Source organism: Panicum virgatum, chromosome 5N (assembly GCF_016808335.1).
Source record: "Panicum virgatum strain AP13 chromosome 5N, P.virgatum_v5, whole genome shotgun sequence".
NCBI classification, from domain to species: Eukaryota; Viridiplantae; Streptophyta; class Magnoliopsida; order Poales; family Poaceae; genus Panicum; species Panicum virgatum.
The window spans coordinates 47,375,817-47,396,521 of NC_053149.1; the positions used below are offsets into that span (position 1 = coordinate 47,375,817).

Genomic DNA, 20,705 nt, shown 5'->3' on the forward strand with positions numbered 1-20,705 from the left:
GCAATGTAGACGGTCATATTAATATATATATAAAAGATCGGGTTGCCTCCCGCAAAGTGCTTCATTTAGAGTCATAGAGCTCGACTTTCTTACATACCTTCTCATTGATGCGAAGCTATGGTCATTCATGCAAGAGGTGAAGGTGTTCCATGCAGCTCTTATTCCACTTACCATGTTGGACATGATCAATCACGCTTAATGGAAAACTTGCCCAATCGTTTCTCACATCATGGTCACCTCCTTCTTTGTTGTCCTTCATCGCTACCTTTCTTTTCATGGATTTTCCTCTCTGTCCAGATTGGGAATTGCGCCAAACAATTGGTCCAATGCAAGGTGCATGGAATCTTCTTTCCAACAAGTCTTCATTTGCCCAAAGCGCATTCCAATTGAGGGAGTTATGCCCCTTTTTCCCCGTCACAGCAATCTGCCCCGTGCTGATTTCAGCACGTGCGTCTCAGATGTTTGAGACATAGCTCCTCCCGTGGGTCTTCAATTGTATCGATCATGGATGCGTTGAACCGAGGACTTGATAGAGATCCTGAATATTCAACTTTCTTGCATTGTAAATTTCTGGACTTGTGCACAAAATTGATTAGGCTTAGCGACGTCCGTTCTGGAAACTTGAAGATGTTGATGATGGTGTTCAAAATTTTGGGCACAGTTTCCCTCCTCATCATTTGAGTTTCATGTCCTGCATGGTTAGTGAAATTCAGGGCTTCTCCCGACATGTGCTCTTTTAGGGTCATGAGCTTGACCAAGCGCAAAGCAAGATCGAGATTTGCAATTATTTGTAAACATATGCAACATAATCACATCCTCAATTAAATTTCATCAACAAGGCATGGTGTAATTAAATGCAGCATGTGTTTCTTGCATAGCGCGGAGTTCATTATTAGGCAGAGGTTCTTTAAGCATGAAATCAATCTTCTCAAGAAACTCTAGCCTATCATCATGAAAAGAACAAGGCATAGAATTTAAACTTTCATTCCGACTATTGGTTCGAGCATGAGATTTTTAATGATTATCAACAAAACCAATAGAAGCTTGAGAATTCACTGTATACCTTAGCCTCGGAGCTTTTTCATACTCATTGGAGTCGTGGTGCTTTGTGCGAGATGTCATCTTGATGCACTCCTCGTGGTCCGTCGTGATTTGCTTCTCACGTCTCCATGTGTTGAATGTTGCGCTCTTGTAATCCGTCGTGGTTTGTTTGCAACATCTTCGTTTGTCGAAGGTCGACCTCTTGTGCCTTCATTTGCCAATGTCATTGGGGTTCTTCCTCTACCCCAAGCCTCTGCTTTTTATCATGTACGCTTGATGAAAACATCGCCCAAGCTCGCCTTCATTGTTATCATCATCATCTTCTCTATCTTGTTCTCATCGCGTTGCTCCTTCCTCTTCTTTGTGGAATCTCTCCTGTATACTCAACAGAACATAAACCAAAATATAGATCTATTGAAATTTTTATGAAATTAACTTTCCAACGAGTGGTCATTCGCTTTAAACGGAGTCCAAACGAGGGAGTTATGCCCGTTTCACTTTTGGCGCTGCGTGCTGTCCAGAAATTTTCAGAGTGCACAACCTTCAATGTTTTGGCCATACCCGCTTGTAGGAATCTCCGATTGACTTGGTTCTTGATTCGTTGGGACGGGAACTTCATGGAGCTTTTGAATATACAAAAATATGCTACTATTTGATTCTGAGGTTGATCAGAATATTGATGATAACAATGACTTCTTACGAATCGATCCGAAGATGTCGATGATCTTGATCTTGTGGTCTTTGGAGCGTCTTGTTGTGCATCCTTGGCTTCAAGGTCATCACCATTGATTCACCAGCGAGTATCATGGCTCCAATGGTCTGTCTCCATGGTTCTTGCTTTGCCTAAGGTGTCGAGATCGAAGGAGGCTCCCGTGCTTTGTGTCGATGATCAGAGCAGTCTCTTTCTTTGATTGCACTCGACTAGAAACTTCTTGAGCATCCCATGGAGAAGATGGGTGGCATCATGGTTCCTCTAATTTTGTTGCCTCTAGCGTTGGTCAACTTCAAATCATCAACTTTTGTGCACAAGGTTCTCCAAACATCTTGCGACATCGTCATCACTTTCTCCATTGTTTGTTGCTGCCTCTTCTTCGTTGAATTCCTTGATCATCCTACACAGAACATGTACAAAAATTCTACTCCATGGAAAGACTTATGAAATTACCTTTTCAACGAGTGGTCATTGATCCCAAACGGACTCCGGGTGAAGAAGTTATGGTCGTTTTACTCCGGCACTACGCTCTGTCCCGAGACATTTCAGAACGCGCAGCGTTGAAAGATTTTACCATAACTCTTCACACCGACCTCCAAAATTCATGATTCTTGATGCGTTGGAAAGTAGACTTGATGGAGCTTCAAAATAATCTATTATTTGCTCAGGGTACTTCTCTGATCTTGGATGAAAAACTCATTACAACAGTAACACTTTGGAGATGATGATGATCCGATCGCACGATTTTCTTCGCGGGCATGCTTCATACCTATTGCTTGAACAAACATTTTTTTTCCAAAAACATTAGTCTTTAAAATCAATTGACACGGCGGCATACCTTATTTCTCATCTTTTGCTTTGGGGAGTGGGGACTCGATAGCGGATGCTGGGCCACTAACAAAAGTTAGCACCTACCACTAAAGAGCGGGTCTTCACGTAGCCATCAACTTGCTTGAGTGAGATTGGACTTGTCAAAGTACGGACGTTGAGAACTTCTCAATTGCTTTGTGTCTAGGGTTTTACCTGCATTCATAGATACAAACAAGAAACACAGGATATATGCAATAATAAAATTAGGGTTAGTCCAAAAACTAGATAGATCGCCCTAGGGTTCGTGTTGCCGATCCCCGGCAACGGCGCCAGAAAAGCTTGTTGACGCTCCTTAGCACCCTGATTTGTATACCGCAAGCGCACAGTTCGTGTAGCTTTTCCCTTAGAGTATTCCCCCCAAGGTTTATCAATCCGTGGATCGACAAAGAACTACCTAAGGTTTTCCATCTAATCTAACGGATCTATCCTAACATGAAGCATTGATTGCATATAAAGGGTAAACCTTTGACAGATATGAGTGATGTGTAAAGGTTGATCTCATCCATGAACATAGGCTTAATCATAGCAAAATCAAAGACATGACTAGGCCTATCGTCATCTAGTTGTAGTTCAAGCTAACGAGCAAATAAATCATGCATCTCAATCAAAAGCATCTTTAAACTCAAAATCTCCAATCCGATCCCTCGATACTCCGCCTACTCTGTGGAGACGACCTGTCACGACGCCCCCCTTTTGAACGAAATACCCTGAAGCAAGTCGAACCCCCTTTGGTAGTTCCACCATGAACCTCTAGCCACCATGACTACAAGATCATGCTAAGCGATCTATCTCGATAATAGATCTAGGATGAAGCAAACCCAAAGAAAAGAACGAAATCGAAAGAGAGAACATGATCGCTAATAGATTCGGAAGACATGATTATCATTACTCACATAATAGATTCGTTTGGATCGTCACCACCGAGTACATACCATTGACGACTCCAACTAGCTCATGAACTCCACCATGGCACAACCTTGCAGGGAGGCCATGACGGCTAGGGGTGGCCTAAGCCATCTCCTAGACAACTTAGAAGACTTGCGGCGGCCGTCGTCTCCCTCCGGTCTTGGCCCTAGGTTTTCATCGAGTTCTGGGTGGATGGATGCTTCGAGTTGAATAAGGTGCGAGCTATTTATAAGCCGAGGAAGCCACCAGTCCAAGGGGAGGCTGAACCGCCTCAAAAAAGGGCTAGGTCGGCCGGCCCCATGGGCCTAGGCCGGCCGGCCTACCCTGTTTCGGGCTCGCCTCGGTCTCATTTTTCGCGTGCAGACTCCTCGCATCTTCTAGAGTTTATGTCCTTCACGATTGCACCCCTTTTGACGTTGTTATCTTGGAGATATCTTCGAGGAAAGGATAGGATAGGGAATCCTTCCTTAAATCTTCATTTGCTTTGCTTAATCCCGAAGTATCTTGATCTCATCTTCGTGGGCTCGGTCCTTTGGGCTCTCTTGGAGGATGGATGTGCATGAATGGGCTTCGAATCAACATGGGCTTTGGTCCTTCCTTTGGGCTTTGGCCTTCGTCTTTCTCCGTGTTAGCGCTTGATCACGGGCCTCGTCATTTCATGCTCCAAAATAGACCAAAAACCTGCAAAAACGAAGTTCCTCCAAAATATATGTGCAAGTGTGAAAATGACCAATAATTAGGCTGGGGTTAGGACGGTTAGTGATTTTGATATTAAATTCATGCCATTATCAAGGATAAACAAGGGATAAAGTGGGTACTTAAGGAGCGCCAACACCTTTTTAACAACGTTTAGCATCGTCCTTGACTGTGTTGATCTGGTGAAATAACGTGTTTGCGTGATGATGCTTGACTCTTTGATCTTGTCTAATTCGTTTTTTTGTAATGATTGTCGGTGTATTGTGGGTCTTCTACATACAATAACATCGGTTGCCTAGATGGGTTCTTATGTACCTCCCACCTCCTTGTTATCTTCTATCTTTCTACCTAATCCTTTAGAGGATGTCAAGAAAGGAGTTCATGGCAACACTGGCAGCAATAGTAGAAACCTACAAGTGCCTACAATGGTCGACACATGAAGGAAGCTGAAGATAAGAAATGCTCTCTTTTCCTTTCTGTTACCCCCATGTCTTTCTTCCCTCCACCTTGATCTATTTAATAATCACAACTACCAAGAGATAGGGTGAAGATGATATTATGGACGTTACCTTGTCTTTCTTCTCTTTGCTAACCTTATTCCTACCACCCAACCAGATGGCGAGTCTCAATACAAATCGATAAGATAGAGACAATAGAGAAGACCTCAACATTCCATCACAAACTCAGAGAGTACAAGCAATGGTTCCAATCAGGGTCAACATCCAACAACATGTCACAGAGCAAGCCTCATCCCCTGGGAACAACAACTCTGTTAGTAGTGATAACCATCAGATCACAACATTTCGGCCGTCGTTTGATAAAGAGAAGCTATTAGCTATGCAGGCTCAAGTCTTACAAGGAAGGATGTAGTCCAATACAGTATCACCTCATAACATGGAGTTGGCCAAAGTAGAAGTCCCCACCGGACTAGTGAAGAGGCAAGTTGCTGAAGCATGGAACCGTCAAGGAAATAAGAGAAGTCGTGGAACACCAGAGCTAGAAAGGGAAAGCCAACATAAAGATATTAAGACTCCAGGAATATGTCAATGTTGTGAGCATTATGGTCGTCCATGTCTCCATGAAGAAGATAGCTTAATGACAGCAGAAGCAAGGCAACATTACCATTTAGATATCCAGAAGATGTTATCCACCCAAGATCTAGTCCAAGAAGAAGTCGCCCAAGATGAAGACAGTACTCAGACTATAGACCTCGAGGATCGGAGTATCTCTTTCAAAAAACAAAAAAAAAATTCAGTCTAAAATAAGAAAGCAGCTCAAGAAACAAATTGGTAAAGCAAGCCAAGAGAAGGGCCAACAAAGCCAATGAAGGAATGGATGATTAAAGTAGGAGTTAGACTGAGTATCCATTAAGTGTTGATGTGAGTTGCGGAGAATAAAGAAGCATGTCTGCAGAGGTAGTGTAAGAGGAAATGACCGAGAAGAAAGTTAATATGTGTTGTAAGCTACCCACCTTAACCTCTATCTCTTGCTAGCCTTGTGAATCTCGGGACGAGATTCCATTTAAGGGGGATAGTTCTGTCACACCCTGAAATTTTTGAATTTCAGGCTATGATTAAAATTAAAAATAAATAAACAATTTTCTCATAGTTTTAAATTTTTCTCAATATTTACTTTTTATTTACAGGGAATTTAGTACAAGAAAATAAATATTGGTTGTTTTCCAAATTAAATAGGGTCTTTTTGTTTGTGTTGCATTCATGTTGCAGTGCATTGTCTACTTGTTTGGGTTTCAATTTGAATTTGAATTCCTTAAATTTGAATTTTAATTGAATGTGTTTGTTTCTTCTCAAGAAAATTCCAAACCTTTTCCGTTTCCCTAACTCGTTTTCAGCCCGGCCCAATCCCTCTTCTCTTTTTCTTTTACTTCCCGCAGCCCAAGAAACCATTGGCCGGCCCACTTCTTTTCCACCGGCCTAGCCCGCCACCTCACTTCCCTTCCCTCCCTCTCTCACCAACACGGGGTCCCGCCCGTCATCCTCGAGCTCGGGATGGACCGGGACTCTCCCCGAGTCCGGGAGGAGCATGCCTCCCCACGCCGCCTCGGCATGGCCCGCACACCAAGACCCCTTCTCCCGGCCTATAAAAGGCGCCCGCACCCCCTTGAACCCTACCAAGCCGAAGCCGCCGCCTTCGCCCACACAGAACCCTAGTTCCCTTGCGCCGCCGCCATTGTTGGCTTTGGAGCTCGGAGCCGCCGTTGTGCCATCGCTCTGCCATTCCTTCGCCGAGTTCAGGCCATCCTGGAGCTTCGCGTCGAGGTATATGAACTCGCCGACCCGTCTTCCCCCTCCCTCTTGCTCTATTTCGGCCGGGCGTGCTCGCCGGCACCGCCCCTCGGCCATGCGCTGCCGCACTCGCTCTCCGCTCGCCTAGGCCCCGCGCGGAAGCCCTAGTTGGCTTCAGCGTGCCGCTCTCATGCTCCTTGACCTGGTCCCAAGCTGAACCGAGCCCCAGACGGCCGATCCTGTCCTTAGAACCTTGTTTTAGCCATATCTTTCACGTTTCAACTCCGTTTTCAGCGATTCTTGCGCTCACGTGATTCTTGTGACATGTGCAATAGCTTTATAACCTTTTTATCCTCTGTGAGCACACTTTGTTGTGTCTTACAAATCTTTTCTGTTAGTTCTTAACCCTTTTGTTAATCGTGACTAGATCCCTGAAGCACCGTTTAGGCTATAGAATCGCCGTTTTAGTTCCGTTTTTTGCGTTTCTTGTGCTCTCGTAACCGTAGTAGCGATCCCTATCCTTTAGTACATTCTTTTAAAGATTTTATCTTGTTTGGTGTATTGTTCTTAGATGTATCTTGTTGTTTGCTTTGTATGTTTGCCCATGAATGCTCCGAGTAGAAGGATCGCCGTTCAAAGATTGAAGATCAAGAGTTCCAAGTGATCAAAAGCTGAAGAGCAGTAAGAGTAGCTTTTCATTGGAGAAAGGCAAGTGACCCTAACCATCCTTCCATCTGTGCTTATTTACAAGAGTACTATGATTTAATTGGAACATGGAGAACCACCCAAGAAAACCGTACAACCACAATACTATATGGCTCTGGTCTTGGCTAAGTAATTAGATGATCTATATGTCGTGCCTGGGGCGTTTGATTGGTGGATTTTGGGTTATTGATATTTGAGGAGCGGGTGAAGGAAGCTTCGTCTTCTAAGGTACCGCAGAAAGCAAGGGACCAGTGCGTACATATAGTGATTCTTTGTAAAGGCCTCGTAGCGTCCCTATGCAATCACACCTCGGAAGTGTGGTATTGTGCCTAGCTAGCACATTACGTGGTTGGGTTCAAAGTTCTTCGGAACTTTTACGCGAATTGTGGTGAAAGTGTACAACCTCTGCAGAGTTAAAACTAACCGGTTAGCCGTGTTCACGGTCAAGAGCGGCTTGGACCCTCACATGATTAATAAACTTAAAGATGGATATAAATCACATTCTAGTTATTTCTTGTGGCCTTGCTGAGTACCAACCATAAGTGTACTCACCCTTGCTTACTGCTGCTCAGAAGGAGAAGGTGTATAAAGATTTTGAAGATGATGCTGAGTTCTAGGCGTACGCAACCCCCAGTTGGTTGCTTGTGAAGTTGAAGCCATCGTTTCCAGGATAAGCTGTACAACTCTGATAATCTTTTAATTATTGCTTTTACGTGATACTGTTACTGATTATTCACTTATAATGTCTTTATATGTGTGGAACTTGATCCTGGCATACATATAGCTATGCATTCGGTTTTCTTCTTAAAACCGAGTGTGACAGTGGTTCCAACTCCTTTCCTTCTTCCCAACCTTGTGTGCAACTATCTTGCCATTTGTCTTCTTTTTGATTACATAGGAGGTGCTATTGCTTTTGTTCCTCCGGTTGGACTTGGTGTAGATGAGAGAACTCTTGATTGTGAGCTTCTTTTTGTTCTTCTCATCCGGAAGCTTCTTCCATGGTTGAGGACACTTGTTGGACTTGTGGCCTTCTTTGTGGAACTTTGATCAAGTCACGGTGGACCTCTTCTCAAGCTTCTTCACCATGTGTTCACGGTTATCTTGAGAAGGTTGTACATTGCTCTCTATGCTCTTGCTCTTCAATAAGTTCATCAATTGAAGGAGAGTCGGAGTCATCATCACTTACATCGCTATCCATACCTTTGGCCATAAAGCAAGTGTTGGATGATGATCCCATGCGGGTGGTGAATTTGTTGTTTGATTCATCACTTGAACTTGCACTTGATTCTTCACCACCGCTTACCCATTCACCAAATACGGCATATGATTCATGCTTGGGCTTCTTCTCCTTCTTTTGCTTGTTCTTCTTGAACTTCTTCTCAACCTTCATGAGTTGATGGTGAGGCTCATCTTTGAGGAAGACCATATACCCCATTGAGTTGATTTCCTTCAAGCATTTGTTCATCTTCTTTACTTGCTTGTAGAGGTTGGGGTGCATTGGCTCTTTATCATCACTTGAGGACCTTCTTGCATCCTCTTCTTCCTCATCACTTGAGCTTCCTTTGATGGCCATCTTCTTCAACTTCTTGAGTTGTTTGCATGCAAGAGCGCTATGCGTTGGTGAAGAAGAAGGCGCTTTTGCCTTGATGTCATTGCGTGGCTCATAGGCGATCACCTTGTTGAGGACTTGATTTGGTGTCATTGTGGTGAGATCTTTTTCATATAGAATTATTGTCACCAAATCATAGTCCGGCCTTCGGAGTGAGTGAAGGATCTTGCGAATGAGTTGCAAATCTTCAATTTGCTGCACACCTAAAGAATTAACCTTATTCACAAGAGTATTCAATCATGAGTACATAGATTCGGCATTCTCATCATCAAGTTGCTTAAAACTATTAAGCTTATCAATGAGAATATAATATCTTTCGTTTGCAACATCCTCCGTGCCCTCATGGTTATCGATGATAGTTTGCCAAAGCTTTTTAGCATTTTCATAAGAATAAACACGATTGAACACATTATCACTAAGAGAAGACAAAATTATGCATTTTGCGGTGACATCATATTGCTTTTCTTATTGACCATCATTTTTTATGCCCTCACTCACAACTCTCCAAACGTTTAGTCCCGTCATTTGGAGATGGGCTTGCATTAGCACCTTCCATCGTTGGAAGCCCATGCTGTCGAACCGTGGAGCGGGTCTAAAAGGATCCATCCTTTCACCCTAAGAGCTAACTCACTAGGCGGTGAAGCCTACCGATCTAATGAGCCGGTAAACACAAATTTGCTAATGGAATTGGCTTTCTTTGTAAGAGAAGTGAGTCCCGGCTCTGATACCAATTGAAAGCGGTCGAGTGCTCTAGCCTAAGAGGGGGAGGGGGTGAATTAGGCTATATTAAAACCTTAACCTATGGCTTCAACTAGTTTGCACAAAACTTAAACTAAAACAAGCTTTCTAGATGTACAACTACGGTTCACCTTAGTGTGTAACCCTCATCCCAAAAGAGTTTTACAACCTATAGCCAATCCTAGCACGAAACTACACTAAGAAAGTAAAGGCATACAAGTTGCAATAAGAAATGAGGAAGCTTAAAGAGAGGGATGAGAGGAAGCGAACTCTCGACACGAGGATTTATCCTGTGGTTCGGTTTGCCACAAAGATGCCCCTACGTCAACGTTGTTGAAGAACTTACTAAGAGTATCTCTTCCCGGCAATCAAGTCTCTTCCGTGAACACAATCATGGTCACCTTGATCCCGATCTTCACTAAGGGAGATTGCCCACGAAGAAGGGGTCTCCGTCCCCTGCACAATGTCGTCGATGCCGCTCCACACCAAGCCGGAGGGTCGTTGACTTGCCGGCGAGCCACCAATTGATCCAAGGGGCCGGCGCACCATAATACAAGTGTGGTTCACTCTAGAACCAGCCACAAGGATCTCAACCTTGCTTGTTCACTCACTCAAGAGCTAATCTAGCACTCACACTTTACAAAGCTAGTGCTAAAACCTAAGGATATGATCAATGAGCTCTTGTATGGCTTGGAGGTGTTCTTGGGTGTGTATGAGATGTCTTGGGACTCCAGCAAACTCAAAGTAGCCGGGGTGAGGCGTATATATAGGCCACCAACTCAAGAGAGCCGTTGCTCCAACGGTCTGCAGAAATCAGCAAACCACCGGTTGAACCGATGCCTCTGCATAGGGTAGCGTCGGTTCAACCGATCACTCACAGGCTAAAACTAGCTGTTAGCTTATCTGAAGCTTCTACAGCTAAGCTGGCACCCATCGGTTAAATCGATGCCTTAGTGTCGGTTTAACTAGTGACTCTTGTTCATCTTGTAGCCGTTGCCCTTGCTGACGTCATTGCTCCGACGCACCACCGGTTCAACTGGTGCTGAAGATTTCGCTCCTGCTCGCTTGACATCGTCTCTAGAACATGGTACGTTGAATGCACCGATGCCTATCTTGAAGCCGTCAGTTCAACCGGTGCTTCACTTCTTTCTTTACTTGATCTCCAGAGGCGCTCAGTCCTGCACCAATGCCAGGGCGTCGGATCTTCCGACAACCATTGGATGCACCGATACTATGGCATCGGTTCTTCCGGTGCTACTGATTTCAGTAGAACCCGTCCAATTCAGCGTTTCTTTGAGTTCTTTCTTCTTGTTTTGCTTTGTATGGCCTTTTTCACTTCATCCCTGGGATCTAGAAATATTCACTTAACAAAAACATTAGTCCCATTGATTGCGTTGTCATTCGATCACCAAAATCACTCGAAATGGCATAAACGGTGCCATGTTTTCTGTAGATACCTCAAACTCATGGATAATGAGATCTTAATCATTTGTCAATTAATACATTGTCCGAGCTCACCTCTTTATACAAAATACTACATTTTGTGACGTTTTGTGCATCAATGTCCTTTCCCACAACTCCGCAACTTATCCCCTTGCACTGCTACAATGTGGGAATGACTTCGAATCAATGGAATTGCCAGCCCACCTACGTCTATGGTTGGTAATGAGCCATGGCTCTAGTAGTATATTTACAATCCAACTTGACTCTTATAATTTTTAGCTCAAAATTAAATAGAATTAGAGTCAGACCCTTTTAGGGCCGGACTCTTGAATTATCTAAGTTAAATTTCAAGACTCTTTACCACCCCTACCTACGTCAGTCATTCGGGAGGGAGCAAGAATAGATTATATTGTTTCATGTTTTTTCAGTAATATGAGAATAGGTCACTTATCGTGATTATTCTTATCTCATATGCTTTCTTTTTTACATATGTAGATATATTTATTTTTTAAAATTTACATCCAAAAAGGTAGTTAATAACTTTGAGATCCTAAATTCACTTTGTGCAAATAATTTATGAATTAATTAAATATTTTGGTAATGGTAGAGGTGTATTTTGGGTTATTTTTTCAAATGTTAGTGTTGGTGCTTAATTCGTAAAAGTGGTCGATGCGTATTTTGGCTTAAATTCCATAGATGCAACTATGATTAGTTTATAAATAGGCTGGTTCATATTTTGGGTTACATTTCTATGACATTGATGGGAAACAACCTATGCACTCTCCGTTATACTTATGGACCGACCGCACAAACCAGCCCCATTTATCTGTATGGTCTGATGTAAAGGTGTCCAACCCAACAGACGTTGGCCCAAAACTTCTAGTCGGTCCACCCCAAGCCCAAACCCAACCAAAAAATTCCAGGGCCAAAACCTTGGGCAAAAAGGTTTTATGCTCGATATGAACTTTTGTCCTATTAAAGCATCTCCAAGAGGCTAGGTAAAATCCCTAGCTAAATGAAGTAAAAGATAAAAAATAAAAAGTTTCTCAAAGCATAGAAAACTAACAACCTCTCCAAATTGACTCTGCAAATAACATCCTTCCCGTCTTCCACCTCGCCCTCCCCCTAGGCCCTGCGCTGGGCCTCCTCCTCCCACCTCTGCCTGCCCACAGCCAGCCCGGAGGCCGGCGCCACCGACCTGGCACCACCACTAGCCACCCTGGTCGGGCCAGAGGCATGCGTCACTGGCCTGCGCCGCTGCTCCCCGATGCAGCCGGGCAGGAGGCAGGCGCACGTGGAGCCGACGCCGTCACGGCCGGTCAGAGGTCCGCACGGAAGATCCCCTATGGCGTCTCCACCTCACCGCCGCCTGCTTCTTCTCCCTCTCCGGCCCCGCCATGCTCCGGCGAGGAGGATGTGAGGATCCCCCATGGCACCTTCACCTCACCGCCACCTGCTCCTTCTCCCTCTCCGGCCCCGCCCGCTCCGACGAGGGGGGTGCGGAGGCGTGGAGCCGGCGCGTTGCCGGAGGATTGGATCTGCTCGCGGGAGGAGTGCGCTGGTGGTGGTTGACGGCATGGAGGGCGGTAGGGCGGGAAGGCGTGTGGGCGGAGGTAGGAAGGCGGGGGAGGGTGGGAGCCAGCGTGATGGCGAAGATGTAGGGTAGGAAAATTTGACTGGTAAGCACTACTATAGAAAAGTTAACCGAGGTCGGCAAAAAGGATTAACCGAGGTGGGCAAGCCAACCGCCTCAGACAAAAGGTCACCGTTAATCATGGCTTTACCGTGACGGGCATCCAACTGCCTCGGTTAATTGTTTAACCGAGGTAGTCATTTTAACATAACCACATCCATTATTGAGTATTAACGATAGCAGTCGCCCTAAGGTGCTCGTCTGCTTTAACATGGTTTAACCGAGGCGGTCACTTGTTATGTGCCCGCCTCAGTTAAAGTTTTGTGGAATTAAAAAAAGCTTATTTATTTCAAATTTGAATTTGAAAATAAATTTAAAAATACATACAAATTAGAAAATAAGTGTATGAAGGATAAACACATATATTACAAAAAACTCGGACCGGGCGGGGGATAGACCGCCCCCCGCGGCATTCTATTTAAGAAGAGGCCAGTTTGACCCGGCCGAGAAACCCCCCGAACCTCGGCTCATTCCGACCTTGGGCCTAGCGGCACCGTTCCACCAGGCCGGACCACCGCCCCCTAGCGTCGAACTAGCCCCCAGGCGGCACCGCACAGCTAGGTCGGGGTACACGGCCCAAGTGTCGAACCAGCCAGCCCAAGGACTTCGGGAGCACAGCGAGGGGTTTTTTTTGACCCCCAGGACGAGAAATCCGTCCCCGACGGGGCTCAACCCTCGACCTGGCAGGTGCCATCCGGAAGCCTTTGCCATCTGGGCTAGCAACCGTAGGCATAAACACATATATTACATCCATTCATGTGTCACCTTTATCGTTCCATGATCCATGCATGTCACATTCTAAGTTCAAATTACATTCATGCATGTTCACATAGTTCACAAAATCACATCACATGTTCACAAGTTCACAAGCACCTACTCGAAGATGTCGGACAACTTGTAGTCGTTCATGTCGAGATCGCTTCTCCAGTTGCGTAGCTCCACAAACGTCTCCTCCGTCGCTAGCTCGATCTCGCCATAGAAGAATTTTCTCCCAACATAATAACATTCGTCCGTGACAAACTTACAAATATCGGCTACTATTTGAGTGATGCTTCTACTGTCCACCCTTTTCTTTCACCATCATTCTTTAGATTTTTTGAGCTACCGCCAGTTGTGGCTGTATCGCCTGCAAGACCTGAGGTACTCAGAAGTATAGTATCCACACAAGACTGAGCCTGTAGGTTGCTTAGAGCACTGCATGCATGATATATGTAACACATAGTCATTAGAAAATATAGATAGTATGCACGATGTAATAGAATATATGATTCTTCATACTTACCAGGAATTGTGGCCTCACGCACAATTTTGTGTCATACTCATGCTTCTTCTTCTCGGTCCTCCTATCATAACATTCGGGGTCTTCCGTGTATTTCCTGTAAGCATTGTATGCCAATCACTAGTGTCAACAATAATTTAATTTGTACTTTGAGTGCATAAAAGAATGTGTTGTCACTTACTATCGCAGACAGGTTTTGAAATAATTGTACCCTTCTTTGTTCGTATCCCACAAGGAGTTGAATATGACAGCCTTTCCATCTCGAGGATAGATTAGAAATACAATCCAGTGGCCCATAACGTCCATGCTACACAATTGAAATAATATGGATATCAAATCGAGGGGATGGGATACCAAGCAAGATAGAGAAGCGGGCTACCTAAAGAGACTATTGGATACCTGTTTCAGGTTGTTTTTTAGATTTTTACCTATTGAGTTGAGTTTAGCTAGCCTCTTGGAATTGCTCTTATGCTAGGCTGAGAATGTTGACAACACACTAGAGATAAATGCAACAGACAGACGTAGCTGCAAACGTAAGCCGGTAGTTTCTTTCAATGCACCTTGTTTATCTTATTCACTCTCCCAAGAGAAACAAACGGCAGCAACAAATATACGCATATATTCTGTCTTTATCAGGGGGCACATGTTAATTATAATTAACGCCGTTAGCCTTGTTGGTGGCCTTCTCGTTGAGCTTGCAACACACTGGTAGATAGATGCAAGCAGCCTTGCTTTCGCTGGTGTTTTTCTGTGGCGCGTCTTGTTCCACTAACCAGCCGTGGCCAACAAGAAAACTTTTTTTTTTGAAGGGTGGCCACCAAGAAAACTTTTTTTTTGAAGGGTGGCCACCAAGAAAACTTAAGGCAACCACATCAGCTACAGAGTTTTTTCTAGAAAAAAGGTAGAAAAAAACATGTGATGCCAATGCAGCGCTCCAATCACCGGCCCGTGCCGGTAGGAGGTTCAAGGTACGGCCTGCCACTACTTAATGATGAAGGTAGGGCTGGGCGCTGGCCGCCTCACTACACTACAGCTGCGGACTCGTGGTCACCGCAGCGTATCACTAGCTAGAAAAGGGATTGAAGCCATGGAGGACGCCGTCGTAGCAGCAGCGGCTTCTTCGCCAGCATCGCCGTGGAGCCTGCTGCTCCAGGGCCTCCTCGCCCTGCTCGCCGTCTGGGCGGCCTACCGGGCCGCGGAGAGATGCTGGCTGCGGCCGCGGCGGCTGGACCGGGCGCTCCGGGCGCAGGGGCTCGGCGGCACGGAGTACCGCTTCCCGGCCGGCGACCTCAAGGAGAACGCCCGGCTCAACGAGGAGGCGCGGTCCAGGCCCATGCCGCTGTGCCATGACATCGTCCCCCGCATCGCGCCGCACCTCCTCAACACCGTCAAGGAGCATGGTACGTACGTCCAAAAAGTCCATATCGATCCCTCTCGTTATCTTCTAGATGGTTTGTCCACGTCGTCGTCCATCAATTGCTCACGTCCATCAGCACATAGCAGAGAATCATTTAGACGGTTCTCGTTGCTTGGATAACTATCGAAGCCGTTGAGCCCTTGTCCGGATATATGAGATTTATTTCATATCAGAAATAATAATTATAACAAAAGATTTATGATAGGTATAATAAAGTACTGATATTTATTCTAGATAGGGATTGCAACAAAATAGATTCATATATGTACAACAAAAGACCAGGAATCAATAAATGACTCGAGAGGTGTAGAATTAAACCGGTCTCTTGTTGTACCTATTATAAATCTATTTTGTTGCAAAATTTCCGGCATGGAATAAAGTCTGATCCATTACCGTACCTATCATGAGTCTCTTTTTATATATATTACTTCTGACAGAGAATAAATCCTATATGACCGAACAAGGCTGAATAAACTTGCTTCCCACTTGATTTCTAAGGTTGACGTTGCTTGACTGCTGTTGCGAATTATTGGCCACTGGATAGCAACTTTGCTTTTTCCTCAGGGTCCACAAAACCGACATGTTGCTATCTCCCTGTGTTACTACACACAAGTTGAGGAGCAGAGGGCCAGCGGTCATGCTCATTTCCCTGAATTTCTCAATTTCCCGACGCAATAGGAAGTTCAATAAATACTAATGATTGAGTTGAATTTCTAAAATAAATTTTGAAAAAAAATGAGCAAAGGATTGTAATCCGGTTGTACAAGATTCATTTCGCGTGAATTAACATGTTTGTAGCTTTATTTAACGGCATAAACGCTGAACTGCAGGCAGTATTTGCATCACCTGGTTTGGACCAATCCCCAGGGTGATCATCACGGAGGCAGAGCAAGTCAGAGACATCCTATCAAACAAGTTCGGTCACTTCCAGAAGTTCAGTAACAAGCGTCTGGGGAAGTTGCTCGCCTATGGGCTTGCGAGTCACGAGGGCGAGAAATGGGCAAAACACAGAAGGATCCTGAACCCAGCGTTCCACGTGGAAAAGCTCAAGGTGCTGCTCTAACTGTCTTCAACTCTGCACAGCCTCAAGCATGTGTGCCTAATTACTGAAGTTGTATTTCTCAGCGCATGATGCCGGCGTTCTCGACGTGCTGCACCGAGCTGATAGATCGCTGGGAGAGTAAACTCTCTGATGCTTCTGACGAATCGTACGAAGTGGATGTCTGGCCGGAGTTTCAGAACCTCACCGGAGACGTGATCTCCCGCACGGCGTTCGGCAGCAGCTTCATGGAAGGGCGGAGGATCTTCCAGCTTCAGGGAGAGCAAGCGGAGCGACTCGTCAAGGCCTTCCAGTACATCTACATCCCAGGCTTCCTGTAAGCTCGCACCTTCTCATCTGAGCTCCTACAATACATCCCTGGCAGGTCCTTCAAAGGTCGTACCATTGCTTTATTATTAGTTACATGTACATACCCTCTGCACTGCACGCAGGTTCTTGCCGACACAGAACAACCGGAGGATGAAGCAGATCAACGGGGAGATCGAAGGGATCCTGAGAGGCATGATCGAGAAGAGGGAGCGCGCCATCGAGAAGGGCGAGGCCAGCGGCAACGACCTGCTCGGCCTGCTGCTGCAGTCCAACATGGACAGCGGGACAGGCAGCCTGAGGATGAGCACCGAGGACGTGATCGAGGAGTGCAAGCTCTTCTACTTCGCCGGGATGGAGACCACGTCGGTGCTGCTCACCTGGACGCTCGTCGTCCTCAGCATGCACCCCGAGTGGCAGGACCGCGCCAGGGAGGAGGTCCACAGCGTGTTCGGCAGGGACGACAGGCCCAGTTTCGACGGCCTCAGTCGACTCAAAACGGCAAGTTTTGTTTTCAAATTCCGATCCTCTACGAATATATAAGTTCACGAAAACACAACAAATTCGCAGAACATTCATGTTTGCCTCAAACCCAGATCAACTGCTAACGATGATTATATTCTCTTTTGTTATCCAGGTGACGATGATACTGTACGAGGTGCTGAGGCTGTACCCGCCGGCGGTCACGCTGAACCGGAGGACATTCAAAGACATGCGGATCGGTGGCGTCACGTACCCCGCAGGGGTGGTGCTCGAGCTTCCCATCATCGTGGTTCACCACAACCCCTACGTGTGGGGGAAGGACGCGCGTGAGTTCAGGCCGGAGAGGTTCGCCGAGGGCATCTCGAAGGCGACCAAGGACGAGCAGCCGGCGTTCTTCCCGTTCGGGTGGGGGCCGAGGATCTGCATCGGCCAGAACTTCGCGCTGCTCGAGGCCAAGATGGCCCTGAGCATGATCCTCCAGCGGTTTGAGTTCCAACTGTCGCCTTCCTACACGCATGCGCCGTACACCGTCATCACGCTGCATCCTCAGCACGGCGCTCCGATTATAGTCAAGAAGATCTGATCGTTGCTTCAGTATGCCATAGTGCAAAAACTTGTATGAGTAGTAGGGAGTTTTGTGTATCTGAACTTTGAGGTGGAAATAAACGGCAGAGCAGATAAATGCCTGCTGTAAACCTCCTCGTCGAAATATAGACCGAGCCAATAATGAATTATTACCACGTTTTTTTGCTAGCAATGTCAACCAAAATGTGCACATGGACACATGGTGTACAACTGTAAAATAAAAAAATATTTTTTTTTCTGAAATACGCATGCACAGGAGAGTTGCGTGTCTTTGTATTAAGCAGAAAAAAGTTTACAACCAACGCACTATGCCGAAGAATGTGCGGGGTTTCTAATTTACGGTCGCCCGTGAGTTTCAGTCCATCTGGACGATTCTCTGACAAAGGTTAATGTTTCCTGATTTAGTAATTTTTTTGATAAAAAATTTTCAGATAAACTTTTCAAAAAAGGAAAAAATTTGATGACAAAAAAATTGAAAGAGCAAGTTTTGAGAAAACAATTGAAGAAATTTTTTTTGCATCCAAAATAAAAAATTTGGGTAAAAAATTTTTGCATGCAAAATAAAAAAGGTTGAGTAAAAAAAATTTTAAAATTTTTTTGCATAAAAAATAAATAAAGAAAACAAGCCTTACATAGGGACCTCGCCGCTGTGCCACCACCAGCCCGCCGTGCCGCCTTCCCGCCACCAGCCCTACCATGCTGCCCGTCTCGCATCCGCTCCCTGCCGCTGCCTTTGGCTCGCCGCGCCACTCCCTCGATCGTCGCGTCGTTCACCCTGGGGGCGGAGCTCCCCCGCAGTCGGATCTAGAGAAAAAAAGAGAAGAGGGAAGAGGGAAGAGAAGAGAAGAGAGAGATGGTCTGGAGGGAAGATATAAAATAATGTGGGTGTGGGACCCACCAGGTTGGTTAGTCGACCGTTAATTCGCCTGGGTGCGGGCGACTGTAAAACCAGCATTGGGAGCATGTGCCAGAGTGGAAAGGAATGCCACAACACCCTAATACAAGTCCAAACACAAGCAGTAGACTAGATTAGCAAATAGTAGAAATAAGATTACTCATGAACTACACAACATTGATGTCATCTACTATACAATTCAAGATCCAAACCTCAACTCAAAACACGGATTGTATAATGAGAAATAAATCATCATCTATTTGGGATTTAAGTGACCCATACTTTTCTTCAAATGAACTCCAAATCACATGACACTTTAACCAAAGCTTTGCAATAACATGGTAAATCTTTGCGCAGAAGATCTCATCAAAAACATCAAGATTTCACCATGAATTTTGTGGATTCCAATCAAGAACGCATGAACTTGATGTTTGGAAAGAATCTAGATCCGATGAGCTCGTGGAAGGATTTGCAAAACGGATCACCCTAGATGATGTTGTACACTGTCCTAGCTTCGATTTGCCCCAAGAAAATCATACCAAAACCCCACGAATTGCGAGATAAAAAAAATCACTCAAAAATAGCTCCGAAAATAGGAAAAGTAACAAATTCAAGATCTAGGAGGAGAACAATCTTGCATGAATTTGACACTTGGATTACCTCAAGATTTCTGGTTGCAAGCCACTTCTAGACCTAATCAAAGCTAGAATGGAAAAGGCTCAAATAAAAGAGCCACTCCTCTCTCACTCACTCAAACCCTAACCAAATCTCTCTCAAGCACAAATAGAGGACCTCCACCAAAGAGAAGGTTTACAAACCAACCCACTCTCTATGTATGGCCGCTTGACAAATGACCAAAACACCATTACATGAAGAACATAACACAAATACCCCTTAGGAATAAAATTGTCCAACTTTTTATCGGAGCGTTGGATGGACACGTTGCCTTCACAACTTTGCTTTGACTCGATGCAAGCTTCGTGATGGCACCATATGCCCTCCATCACTGCCATCCCGCCACACCGGACATGCCCCAGAGTTTGAGGTCCAAACCAGCAAAACTTCCTGCATGGTGGTTTTGAGGCCCAAACCACCCAAATCGTCCATCTTCACATGGACGCCACGCAACCCGATGTTGACATATGTTCGGCCTCCGCCAAGCCTTTGATGCTTTCACCCCGCTTGACTCGACTGACGCTGTCTTCATCACATCCATGTACTCTTGCTCTTCCGTGCACCACGTGGATCGCTCGACTCTATTCGGAGTCTCGAGTCCTTCAGTCTAAGCCCACTTATGTTCATCATTCACTTCCCTTGGTCCATCGGCATGAATCTTTCACTTGACCTTCATCGCAATACTGTTGACCATCATGTCATATCTACTCCTGCACATAACGAGCCAACACAACACATAAATACATTGTACTACACACACCACAACACAACGCACACAACACAAAACCTCCTGTTAGTCAGTAACACAATTAAGCACATAGGAAATATGAACTAACTCGAAAAAGCCTCGAATCATCTAGTCAATCACTCATAACAACTACAAACCAAGGCACATTTCAACTTGATCTTCTCAATCTCCCCTCTTGATGAGTACATTGACAACCAAAACAAAAAGATGATTTGAAAGCAAAATAGAACTCAGTCAAATGACCAATAGCCAAATAAAAGCAAAACACAAGGTCACTTGACATGACAACGGATCATGAAAGCTCTACAAAAAAAACTCTCGGTTCCCAAGGAAAGGGCAAAGGCTAAACACGACCAAAGAGTCAAGTATAGACACAAGAACTTCATGCAATCTCGAAAGTCTTCAAATCCATTTCATCGTTAGTCCAATTACTCACCACAATCAAACCAAGAATCTTGTCAACTTGGTTTCTCAATCAGGGTGATGTGGCTCAACAATAGTTGATCAATCTTGGAGGCCCTAGTTTAGGAGACAACACTATCATGAGGTCCTAAGTTACATGCATGATAAGATTTTGTTTAAAAAAGGACCCCTAGAA

The 20,705-nt window shown here is 45.2% G+C and overlaps 1 protein-coding gene across 1 annotated transcript; it reads left to right on the plus strand.

The window, feature by feature from the left end:
• The first annotated feature begins 14,937 nt into the window (after positions 1–14,937).
• Positions 14,938–18,027, plus strand: LOC120674351 (cytochrome P450 72A13-like). The gene is made up of 5 exons (XM_039955524.1): positions 14,938–15,338; positions 16,186–16,406; positions 16,481–16,731; positions 16,847–17,222; positions 17,359–18,027. Exons 1-5 carry the CDS (start codon positions 15,026–15,028, stop codon positions 17,785–17,787), a joined length of 1,590 nt encoding a protein of 529 aa, XP_039811458.1. The 5' UTR covers positions 14,938–15,025; the 3' UTR covers positions 17,788–18,027.
• The last annotated feature ends 2,678 nt before the right edge of the window (positions 18,028–20,705 follow it).

Bases quoted from the DNA above. Each gene is read 5' to 3' on its own strand.
- LOC120674351 (XM_039955524.1), top strand. From the start codon at position 15,026: ATGGAGGACGCCGTCGTAGCAGCAGCGGCTTCTTCGCCAGCATCGCCG. The intron at 16,407-16,480 runs GTGCTGCTCTAA...TGTATTTCTCAG, and splicing joins TCCACGTGGAAAAGCTCAAG to CGCATGATGCCGGCGTTCTC. The intron at 17,223-17,358 runs GCAAGTTTTGTT...TTTGTTATCCAG, and splicing joins GCCTCAGTCGACTCAAAACG to GTGACGATGATACTGTACGA.